This window comes from Crocuta crocuta, unplaced genomic scaffold (genome assembly GCF_008692635.1).
Source record: "Crocuta crocuta isolate KB4526 unplaced genomic scaffold, BGI_CrCroc_1.0 scaffold179, whole genome shotgun sequence".
Lineage (NCBI taxonomy): Eukaryota > Metazoa > Chordata > Mammalia > Carnivora > Hyaenidae > Crocuta > Crocuta crocuta.
Genome location: NW_027551568.1, coordinates 1,534,855 through 1,546,775, shown reverse-complemented (window position 1 = coordinate 1,546,775; position 11,921 = coordinate 1,534,855). Strand labels below are relative to the sequence as shown.

General features: G+C 51.1%; 1 protein-coding gene across 4 annotated transcripts in view; it reads right to left on the bottom strand.

The window, feature by feature from the left end:
* Positions 1 to 1,922: 1,922 nt before the first annotated feature.
* Positions 1,923 to 11,921, bottom strand: part of RNF4 (ring finger protein 4) — a 28,690-nt gene continuing 18,691 nt past the window's right edge. For 3 of the 4 annotated variants that reach the window (XM_077750474.1, XM_077750475.1, XM_077750476.1), the window contains exons 5-8: positions 5,839 to 5,848; positions 5,286 to 5,445; positions 4,654 to 4,702; positions 1,923 to 4,109 (exon numbers count right to left, since the gene is read on the bottom strand). In XM_077750474.1, coding sequence (XP_077606600.1) covers positions 3,960 to 4,109; positions 4,654 to 4,702; positions 5,286 to 5,445; positions 5,839 to 5,848 — 369 coding nt within the window. In that variant the 3' untranslated portion in view covers positions 1,923 to 3,959. Of the gene's footprint in view, positions 4,110 to 4,653; positions 4,703 to 5,285; positions 9,959 to 11,921 lie in introns of those variants that run through there. The other variant, XM_077750477.1, reaches the window with a different exon arrangement.

The following is an 11,921-nucleotide window of genomic DNA, read 5'->3' as shown; positions in this document are numbered from 1 at the left end:
TGCATGTTTTGGTAATTAAACTATAATTACAGTCAAAGCAGTCCTTGCCATCAAAGTCAGTATAGCGACTCCCCTGGGAGAGAAGGCTGCGTGTACTGACTGGGAGGAAGGACAAGCAGTGGCTTCTAAAGTGCAGACAACATTGTTTCTTGTCGTGGCTGGTTGTTTCGTGGGCATCTGATGGTAACTCACTGAGCTGTACTTTTGAGGTAATTCAGTGAAGTGGGCTTTTTTTGTGTGCTATATTCCACAGCGTAGAGGAGAAATAGAAAGGACCTGTATTAGCAAATGGCCTTGTGTTAGTTAACGACCTTAGATACCTCATAAAAGTAAAGGCGAATACTTTCTGGAGCAGCCCACTTTCAATCCAGTTCTCAAAGAATTTCAGACTGTGTTATCAATTTACATGGGCTCAAAATAAGGGAGAAAAAGTTCACAAGACACACAAAGAAGTCAGTAGTGAGAGCCAGTAAGAATAAGACTTCAGAACCAAACCCACAGGCTTTGGATACTGGAATTAACATATACAGGACATAAGCTGACAAATCTCTGATTAAAAATAAAAGGGAAGGTGTATATACTAATGATAAAAAAACTGCAGAGACTAATTAGCTTCTAAGAGGATACTATGAACACCCTTATGCCAAAAACTTGTAGAGATGAAATATATGAATTCCCAGAAACCTGTCACTTAACAAAACTGGCAAAAATGTGAATATTTCTCAAACATATGAAAAACACATCAGTATTTTAAAATCTTTCCTCAATGAAAACAGTTCACAGATAGTATTTATGAGCTCCACTTCAGTCAAGGAGTAATTAAAAATCAGGGTACAGAGAATACTCTAGTCTCTCTGTAGGAACTAACCTTAATTTGAAACCAAAACCTGGCAAGTCTGTGTAAGAAAATGGTAGGTCATTGTAACACAGAACATGGATTTTAAGAAACTATAAGCCAAATATTGGCAAAACAGAAAGACAAAATATCATGAATAAGATGGATTTATCCAAGAAATGCGAAGTTAGTACACCCTGGTGTACACTGAAAAGGAATATGCATTACCTCCCCTTTCCCTAGAATGTTTTCGAACCTTGAAGCCTGCAGCTCAGTGTCCCTTCTTGCTCTCCGGGGACTCCTGGACCTGACCTCCAAGTTTTGCCTTTTCACTGGCTTGAGGCGAGTCTCCCTCAAGCAACATACATCCCAGAAGGGCAGCAGTATCCATAGGGTTCTCAATACCCACAAGTGCCAAGTGCAATACTTGGGCGTGACAATGTACACGGAGGGTTTGAGCAAGTTCATTTACCTCTGATCTCACTGGTCCCCAGCTGAGGGTGGGCTCTGAAATTTAGATCAATCACGTGCCTAGAAGCTCCACCTCTGGGCCCCCTCAGTAGCCATGGAGAAAGGCGGAGGCGACCTCTGCCACCACCGAGCGCCCAGGAACAAGGAGCCTACTCACGCCCTTGTGCCACCTTTCTGGCACTGATCACCTAGGGCACCCACTAGCATGCCATGCCCTCCCGGGACCCCCACCCTGGTGTGGAAGATAAATTCTGTATCTGTGTGGTGGGGGGGGGGCGGGGGGCCCAGGAAGGGACGGTCAGAATCCCAGGTCCATCTGAGTCCACACTGCTCAGAACTCTTCCCCTGAGCTGGCCGCTGGCCAGGCAGCCCCACAGCCAGCCTCGCTTCTTGGAGAGATGAATCCTGCTTGGTCAAGGACGCCAGGGCCTGGGCTTGTGTTTCCACTCCCGGAAATGACCTCTGGCCTGCTGGTCTCTGGAGCGGTAGCCACAGAAGCAACTTTCCTGCACACAGACAAAATGGGCTAAACTTGAGGCAGACAGGAATCACACATCTTGGGCAAAGGGGGAGAAAATCCATCTCTGGGATGGAGCAAATGAATGCACTAAAGAGATCTGGTTCAAATGAATGATTTTATTTCCATCTGTAACACTAGAGGAGTCCAAAACAGACTGATGTGCGTGGGTATAGTTTACGTGTAACAAAGAAAGGTCCGAACTATGTACAATGAAGAAAGGAAAACGACTCTTTTTCTTACCAACCTATTTTGCAATTTCTGAATAGTAGAAACAAAACACTTTTTCCCCAATTTAGAATGAAGGAATACAACCTATTGATCAACCATCTGTCCTTAAGCACAAAACTTAAAGGAGATGTGGGCTGCATGGTCGTCCTGGGTTCTGAAGTCTGGGTACTGCTGGAGCAGAACAAAAGTTTCCATGAAGCCCAGAGGAACTTAAAGGCAATGATGTTCAACCAGAGGGCAGACATGCCCAGCATCAGGCCGATGAGAATGGACGTCCCGCCCTCCTTGACTCCAAGTAGAAAATTATTACTTTCATCCAAATTAACTGGAAGTGGGCCAAACAGTTAAAAGTCAGAATGAAGAATAAAACAAACTTCTTTTCACATAGAGGAGGGACACTCCTTCAGCCCCGTTTAAAGTGAATTCCGTGCCGAGTCCCTGCTCCTTCAGAAGAGTAAACTGAAGGTCAGTTATTGCTAGCAAAGCCAGAGGAGGCCCCTTCCCCACCTTGCAGCTGTTTCACACGAAGAGGCTGGTGGTTTGGCTAGAAGCCCTCTAAGGAGGGCGCAGAGGCCGAGGCGGGCGGACTGGGCAAGGTCGCTCCCCTGCTGGCCACCCCCAGACCCCGTGCTGCGAGGGGCAGTCAGGTCACCCTGTTGTCTCCTCGGGGACCAAGACGTTCACACCGAGGGAGCGGAGCAGAGCTTGTTACCTGGGTCCGTTGGGGAGAGAGGCCACCATACTTTGCCAACCAAACCTATGGAGCAGTCAAAAGCCCAAAAGGCCAGACGAGCAGCTTCTGAAATGAATGTCAGCCGGTGCGCGGGTGTGGGTGAAAGCCAAGGCGGAGCCCAGCGAGTATCAGGTGGGCCAAACTCTTTGAAACTCAGGGGAGCCGTGACTTGAATAACAGCAGGGATACGGGTGGCTGGTAAGGCCAGAGATACTGCCACCGGCTGTCTTTACGCTCGGGTAGACGTTAGGCAGCGGGAACTGAGGACCGGAGGGCCTGTGGTGAACGCAGGGCAGATCTGATCGGAAGCGAGGACACCCAACCACACGTCTGCCTTACACCCGGCACGGCCTGCGCCAGGTGAAAAACTCTGGGGCACGGGTTAAGTTCCTGAGAGCAGGTGGCGAATAGGACGGGATGTGACAGGCACTGCTCCACGGGCAACACGAGGCCTCTGAGGGGACGCTAACAGTGCTACATCTCCTGTGCTGCCGAGAAGTGGGCAGGGAACAGGCTTTATTGCACATTTCGTTCTTAGGAAGCTGGGAGTCGCCCTGTAGAGTCCCCTGATCTGCAGCAATCCCGCTCGTCACTGCTGAGGTGCTGGGGGGTCATGGGTGACCCTGGACTTGCAAGGGAAGAAGAAAGCCCCATGCTGGGTCTTTCCAGGGCCGTGCTCACGCCCGCGGTCCTCGGGCCGGGTGGATCTCTTCTGGCTTGGTCACTGAGGCGGGCTGATGCCAGGGACGCTGCAGCCTGCCCGGGAGAGCGGGGCCGGCCTCTTGATGACACCCCCATGAGGAAGCTGGGGCGGACTTCCCAAATGGGGAAAATTTCTTGGCAAACGTGCAGGTTCCAGAAAGACGCTGGAACCACGATTCTCAGTTCCGATGTGCCTAACTCCCTCTCTCCGACCCTGGAAGCGGAGCGCCCAGAGGGGCAGGGGTGGGGACCCCAGCCTGGGCCTGGCTCCAGCCCCACCACAGTGAACTGGAGGTAACGAAAGGGTCTAAGAGCAGGTTTGAAACAAAAGAGCAGTTTACGTATCAGATGTTGGCTCTGAAACAGTCTTTTTGAGCTCAGGAAATTGAGGCAGAGAAGCCACGAACGGCTTTGTGGAGGACCTAGCCTGGCTGTCTGTCCGTCTGCCTCTCCCCAAAACTCCCCACGCTTCATATATAAATGGGGTGGTATCGTTTGTGGCTGATCTTTTTCCTGCAAGTCGGGCAAGTGTTAGCATTCTTAAGGGAGTCACGGAGGCACTGGCTACAAAAGACATGGCCGCATTCCGTAGAAACGATGAGCCGTCCGTTCTGTACAATCTAGAAAACATAAGGAGGAACAGCCTTCACGTGTGCCCCAGTCCCAGGGAGGCAGAGAGCCCACTTCTGCCGTGACGAGGGAGGAAGGGCCGGGCGGCTCTGCAGTGTCAGGCAACAACGACGGGGTCTCTAAGGCTGAGAGCAGAGATGGGAGCCACTCTCCCGGCAGCAGGCACCCAAGGGTTGCAGGGACCCCAGGTGCCTGAACCCACAGGCCTGCTGAGGCCCGGGGGTGCCGTGTGGGCAACACGGGGCGGCGCCGGGTGGTGTGGGGACCGCAGGGAGCCCCAGGGCCTCTGCTTGGGCTGGGACGGGAAAGACACGGGGCCGTGCGCTCACACGGGGGCCAGGGCTGAAGGGTGCAGTGCCCAAAGAGAAGCTGGCACATTGTCCCCACACAGGTGTGACAGGCCATGCGCCAGCCACGCCTGACTGCAGGACAGAGGTGTCAGATCCCACTTAATGAGAAGATCCTCTCCATCGACTTCCTTCATTGAAGCAGCGTGGACATCAGGAGGCGGGAAGCCCAGTGGAGCCTGCTTACCTCAGAGTACCCGTCCATGCAGATGGGACAGCTGACAGTTCCAGAGGGCCTACAATCACAGGGCTTCGTGTCAGCCCCCCGCAACCCCGACACTCTCTCACTCTCACTCTCACTCACAGTGGCCTCCCAGAAGCAGCCGGGATCTCCCCTGAGCACAGGCGCCAGGAGACCTCCAGGAAGGCCAGCTGCTCTACGGGGCGCAGCGGGGAGGCGAGAGGGGGACTCGAGAAGGTGCCCTGTCCTCCCCAACCCAGGCCTGTGCGGTGTCTGGGGCAGGGCTGTGCCCAGCTCCTGCGAGCATTCCTGCTGCAGGACACGGGGAGCCGCTGGGCCCGTCTTCACGGCAGGTGGTGGAGGAAGTGCCACTGGCCTGGGGCTGCCCACACCCACCCTGCCCGTGCCGGACACCCCCTCGTCCATCCAGGAATGGCCGAGCCATCTCTGAATCCAGCCCCACCGGTCCCCAGCTGCTGGGCAGCTGCTCCAAGGTGACCTTCTTGAGCGACAGGCTCATAGGACGTGGGGAAGGTCCAGTATTCCTAACGCCCTGCCGATCCCCCCTCCAGGGGACGAGGGGACCCACGGGGCCAGAGGCTTCTAGTGAGGGAGCAGAGTGGTGGGGGTGCTGGTACCGGAGTCCCGTGGCTGCCTCCTCCCTGGCATGTCTGGAGGTGTGGGTGGTCACATACACATCTCTGTCCCTGGACAGCTCCTCGTCATCACTGCTCACCACACAGCTGTCGCCGTGGTCCTGGCGTGGCCGCCTTGGGTTCCTCCTTGGCCGCCTCCTTTCTAAGGGAGGAGAGTCCACGCTCAGGGCAGGGTCGCCAGCCCTGTCACCTCACCGCCCTCTTCCCACTGGGAAAGGCCAGTCCCAGACCAGAGAGGCACAGCAGCCACACCCACAAGATCCTGCCTGGCTATGCAGAGGCCACCCTCCAGTCTTCCCAGGAGGAGCCCCATCTCTGCCAGCAGCAGGTGCCTGAGCTGTGGGGAGTCTAAGATGGTCAGCGTTCTCCTCTAAACCCCGATGGGACCATAGCTCCGCACTAGGGGTACGGTCTCCTCGGTGAGCTGAGCACTGACCACCGGGGCCTCCCTGCCTGGCACAGCCTTCGACATTACACCCCGCACCCTCATCAGCTTTGCATCCAAACCCAAGGAAAGAGAGACGAAACCACTTACCATCAACAATCTATGAAAATGGAGAAAAACAAAAGGGAAAAAGAAAATCAGTAATGACATAAGATACTCTGTATATTTAAAAAGAAAGCTTATCTTAAATGATAAAATAACACCATTTCTTATTTCAAATGCAAAATCCTCAAGGGACCGGTAAAGCCTCCCCACCCCATGGCACGGAAAGGTGCATCCTGGGTGCACCCACCTCCCGGCAGCTGGCGCACTGTGTGCTTTGGTCCCCCACATGCCGAGGGAGTGGGAGTTGCCAGCCTGTGACCTGGAAGGTACTTACCGTGTGGGAGCTGCCGGCTTCCTCTTCTGAGGAACAGAGGCAGCAGCGCCCCCCGCTCGGCACGGACACGGAGCCCGGGGCTAGGCCCGCACGCTCTCCCTGTCCGGCGGGGCCGGTGACAAGCATCCTACTCCACGCGCCTTTACTGGGAGGAGGGTGTGCGGTGCTCATCATGGGAGATCATCAAGTAATCACACGGAGCAGGGCATGCAGGGACTGGCGAGGGGCATGGCAGGGACCCAACTCGGGCTTCTCCAGCCGGAGGCCGCCCTCGCACTACCCAGAACCCACGCCAGGATCACTGCTCCGCGACAGCCTCATATCCACGGCTTCAACCCTCTTGGAGTGCCTATTCCTGCCTATCTACAGTGTCCCCAGGGGCACACCTCTTCCCCTGATCGTCACAGGCCGTCACCTACTTCAGGAAAGCCCTGCTGCCCGCCTGTCGGCGGCCAACGCCATGCCACAGGGTGCGCTGTCCCGCTCTGCAGAAGCCAGAAGCTCGCTCTGTCCCAACTCCCCGTGGCAGGGATTCGGGACACGAACCAGGTTCCACAGTGAGACAGCACGCATTTCAGCTGCCGGACGCAGCTAGCAGTATCAACAGGCAGTCCTGGCCCAGGCCCCTCCTCTCCGCAAGGGGCTGCCGTAGTGGTTGCTTGAACCCAAGGAAACGACCAGTGCAGGTGATGGCTCCCATCTCCTGCCCCTGTGCCTGGGCGGAGGTAACAGTCCCGTGGTGGGTCGAGGCCGAGATGTCCGGGGTTATTCCTGGAGACCTGCTCCTCCAGCCCATTCAACACCAAGAAGTGTCTCCTCCCGTGTATTACAATCCATTTCTGCTTTAGAAGTAGAGTGGATTCAGTTTCCCAACCCGAACCCCGACAGGTACAAGAGGCCATCCAGGAAGGAGGAGGGTCTAAGCATAAAGATGCTCATTCTGTGGATGAGAAGGCAACCCACACTAGCACGGAAGGTACCCCCCGCCCCCCAGAGGAGGCTGGACTGTGGGACCACGCAAGTGGAGGCCTGTCGATCTCATCACTGGAATATTTACTAGGAAAAAAGCTTGGGCTGACAGGAGATGCCGTCCCCATGAAGCCTAGAGAAGGGAGCTCTGAATTTAGCCAGGAACAGAAGGAAGTCGGCTGTGGGCAGGGGCGATCCCAGCTCTACAGCACTGCCAAGATGGGTCTTGGCATTTGATGAAGTGTGGACACACCCAGAAGGACTATGGCGCCGCTGGCTCCCCGGAGACCAGTGTGTGGGAACTGGGTCTCCAGAGGCTCTCGTGACTCAGACCAAGCTCACTTCCAAGCAGTGCCAAGCTCAGGCCTAACCTGAGCCCCGGGGAGGTACATTCCGCTGCCTGGTCCAAGGCTCAGGACAGGTGCTCCTTACATGACTACTGGGGACATGAACACACAGTGGCCAGGGAGCTCCCCTCACTGGTGAGGACTGTGTCCCCATCCTCAACAGGAACGCTCAGAGATGAAGCTTCTTGCCCAAAGGGCAGAAAGCAATGGCACCACAGCCTGGCTGAGGGACATGGGACACTAGGCCTGTGCTCACTGCAGCCAGCAGCCGAATCCCATCACATTCCAGGACGCTGTAAGGTGTCTGCAAGCGCCCTGGACCGGCCCTTCCTCACGGCCATGGCCCTGCAGGTCACACAGCGCTTGTCTGGAGGGAGAGGAGGGCAGTTCTGGCCTCTCATCTGGTCGAGGGGCCTTTAAAAGAAATGAAACACCAACACCCCAATCCCCTGGTCGGAACAGCTAAGTTAGTACTGTGGCAAGTAGCCTGGCACAGCCTGCTTCCCCTTTGGGAATGGCTTCTCCTCCGTGACTGTGGAACGGAGCACAGGTCAGATGAGGGCCAAGTGAGGTGTCTGGAGGGTGAACAACCCACAGCAGGCACCCACTGCCACTTGCTTTCACACCGGGGTGGGCGCACAGGCTCCGGGCCGGTCACAGGAAGGCCCTTTTGAGTTTCTGAAGCACAGGTGAGCCTCAGAACACCTGCGAATGTGGACACCCATGTCACAGGCTCCTGACCAAGCCCTCCTCCTACCCGCAGACGAGACCCCTGGCATTCTGGGCACCTCCTGGGGCTGCAGGAATACGCTGCAGGAAACAGTGGTACGAGCCAAGCAGCCTGGGGCCTCTGCATGCAAGTGGACCCCTGGCAGTTCTAAGAATGCTCACACAGCCAAGAGCTCAGCAAGCTGCTTGCTTCAGGCGACCTCCCCACTGGCATCATATGCTGCACTGGGGAAAACAGCCACCTCCACTGCTGGGCACGGAAGCGCTGCTCTTTAGACCCAACTGCTGCACGCAGCCCGCAGGGACGAGCTCCCCGTTAGTGCAGCCCTGCCGGGAGGCCTAGGAACACAGGCCTGCCGTTGACGTTCTGGTCATGGTGGGCAGCCCCTCCGGTGCCACGGACCACCTTTCCCCAGTTCCTGGCTATGGTGACCAGCCCTTCTGTCTTCACACACGATTATGAAGTCGCCAGGTGCCCCTCAGGCCCTTGACTATTCCCCTAAGACGGATGGGCTCTGTCCCTGCCTGCAAGGGAGCTTTAGTTAAGCAGATCCTTTCCACAGTCTCATGAATGAAACAGGCAGGTGTGGAGTGTAACACAAACAGGGTGACTCACAAGCACACCACGGAAACAGACCAAAGAGATTTCAGAGAAACCAACCTGCCTTTAAAAGAACTACTCTTCTGAAATTCAATGAGGGAAAGCAGTCTAAGCAAATACGATTTTCAATAACCTCCCCCTTAAGGACTCAGTTCTTAGAGGAGCAAGTCTTCTCTATTACTGTGTCATGCCCTGTAGCCAGAGCTGAGGCTGACACACTGTAAATGCTCACGAAAAGTGCCCTCAAATCCTTCACTCACCTATTACACCAGCTAAGGGGGCAGAAGGATGGAAAATATGAGCAGAGGTTTCCAATAAATGGCAGGCTAGTATTTCCACCAAATTTCCCACTGAAAACCACCAAAACAAAACATATTTTTAAATAAAGAGGTATCAAAAAAATTATTTGTTCAAACTGAACGGAATACAATAATCTAGAGGGGAAAAAAATACAGGAGATTCTTGAAAAGTTGAAGCTGGGGTGCCTGGGTGGCTCAGTTAAACGTCTGACTTCAGCTCAGGTCATGATCTCGCAGTTTGGGAGTTTGAGACCCGCATTTGGCTCTGTGTGCTGACACCTCAGGGCCTGGAGCCTGCTTCCAATTCTGTGTCTCCCTCTCTCTCTGCCCCTCCCCCACTCACACTCTGTCTCTCTCTCAAAGATAAATAAACATTACATAAAAATAAATAAATAAAACAAACTGAAGCCTACATTTGAAAGCCTCATAGAGAAACCAAAGCCCAGGCAAGACCTGTGAGGGCAGGTTATCTAGGGAAGGCCAGCTGCTTTGTGCAGGCCAGGTTCAAAGCAGTCTCAGGAATTAGCAAAGAACGGACACACAGAATGTATTTTCTGACCAATAACGCAGTAATTCAAAGAGTCAGTAGCAACAACAAAGAAAATAAAGAAAATCCCCAATGTTTCAAAGTTAAAAAAAAAAAAATTTGATAAATATGCTGAATTAAATGTAAAATACTAACAAAACGTGTAGGATGTAGTTTAAAAAGTATAATCTTAAATGCATTTACTGGAAAAGAAATGATGAAAACTAGTAAGTTAGAAAGACAGCAAAATAAACTCAAAGAAGAAGCAATCATGAATGAAAAAAAACTTACAAGAGAAAGGATCCACAAAGCTAAAAGTTGGTTCTCTGAAAGATCTAATAAACCTCTGGTGATACTAATCTAAAAAGACAGAAAACACAAATAACTGAGATCAGAAATGAAAAAGGAGACATCACTACAGATTCCACAGAACATTAAGATATTACAAACAAATTTATACCAATAAGAGTAAAAATTTTAGACAGATTGACAAACTTTGAAGAACTTTAGGTTAGGTACCTTCACTGTAGAGTACAACCAAACTTGCAAGGAAGAAATAACTCCAATATTAAAAAATCTTCTAGGGGCGCCTGGGTGGCTCAGTTGGTTAAGCATCCAACTTTAGCTCAGGTCATGATCTCACGGTTCCTGGGTTTGAGCCCTGTGTCAGGCTCTGCGCTGACAGCTCAGAGCCTGGAGCCTGCTGTGATTCTGTGTCTCCCTCTCTCTCTCTGCCCCTCCCTTGCTCATGCTCTCTCTCTCTCTCAAAAATAAATAAAACATTAAAAAAGAAAAATCTTCTAGAGGACAGAAAAAAGGGGTCCCAACTCACTTTATAAAGATAACAATACTCTGATATCAAAACCCTTTAAGGAATGTGTACAAGATAAAACTTAAAGACAAACCAATCTTACTCATAAAAATAGATGCAGGGGTGGCTGGGTGGTTCAGTCAGTTTAGTGTCCAATTTTGGCTCAGGTTATGATCTTGTGGTTCCTAAGTTTGAGCCCCGCGTCAGCTCTGTGCTGACAGCTCATGGAGAGCCTGAAGCTTGCTTTAGATTGTTTATCTCCCTCTCTCTCTGTCCCTCCCCCCCCCTCTAAAAAATAAACATTAACATTTTTTTTAAAATAGGTGGAAAAATCATATATATAAAACACTGGCAAACAGAATCTGTCAGTATACAAAAAGATAATGTCACAACAACAACATTTAGTTGGTTTAACATTAAAAGCAACATGGGACCACTGGGTGGCTCAGTGGGTTAAGCATCTGACTCGGTTTTGGCTCAGGACATGATCTCACGGTTCTTGAGTTCAAGCCCTGCGTTGGGCTCTGCGCTGATGGTACACGGAGAAAACCAATGGAATTCTTCACTTCAACATATGAAAGGGGAAAAATTATCCTTCTGTAAAGTGTTAAAATTCAATAATTGATTCATGATGAAACTTGCAGACCAACAGGAAACAAAGGGGAATTTCTCCAATCTGTAAAGGACACGAACAGCAGCAACAAAACCTACTGCAGAGGTCTTATTTAATGGTCGAAGTCTGAAAGGATTCCTTCAGATTTGGAATGAGACAAGAATGTCTAGGACTGTCACCATTTTTATTCAGCCAGTGTTGAAATATCTTTAGCCAGGGTGTTAAGGTAAGGAAAAAAAAAAAAGAAAGAAAGAAAGAAAAGAAAAGAACCAAAATTTGTTCTGTGCATAGGGAAATCCAAAAGACTTACAGATTAAGAATTGCTAGACTTAAAAAGTCAATAGATAAAATCAATTGCATTTCTTTATATTAGCAAATAACAACAAAAAAGGAAACTTTATAATACCATTTTTAGTAGCTTCCTAAAATACCATGTGTCTAGGGAGAAGTTTTCTTTTTCTTTTTTTTTTTTTAATATTTTTATTTATTTCTAGGAGAGAGAGAGAGACAGCGTGAGCAGGGGAGGGTCAGAGAGAGAGGGAGANCCTCCTAGAACCACACACAAAAGGCAATGCATATGGATTACAGACCTACTTGCAGAAGGCAAAACAGTAACTGTCAGAATACAGAAACACATTTTTATAGGAAATTTTCTTCAACAAATTGATAAATTCAATTATTAAAATTAGGAACCTCTTTACATAAATCAAAAAGGCAAACCTTTGAGAAGGCAAAAAACCCAACTAACAGCAAACTCATATTTGTCACTTATAAAGAATTCCTAAACGAAACAAGGCAGAAAGGGGTGCCTGGCTGGCTCAATCGATAGAGTATGTGCCTTTTGATCTTCAGGTTTTGAGTTCAAACCCCATGTTGGGGGTAGAGCCTACTTAAAAAAA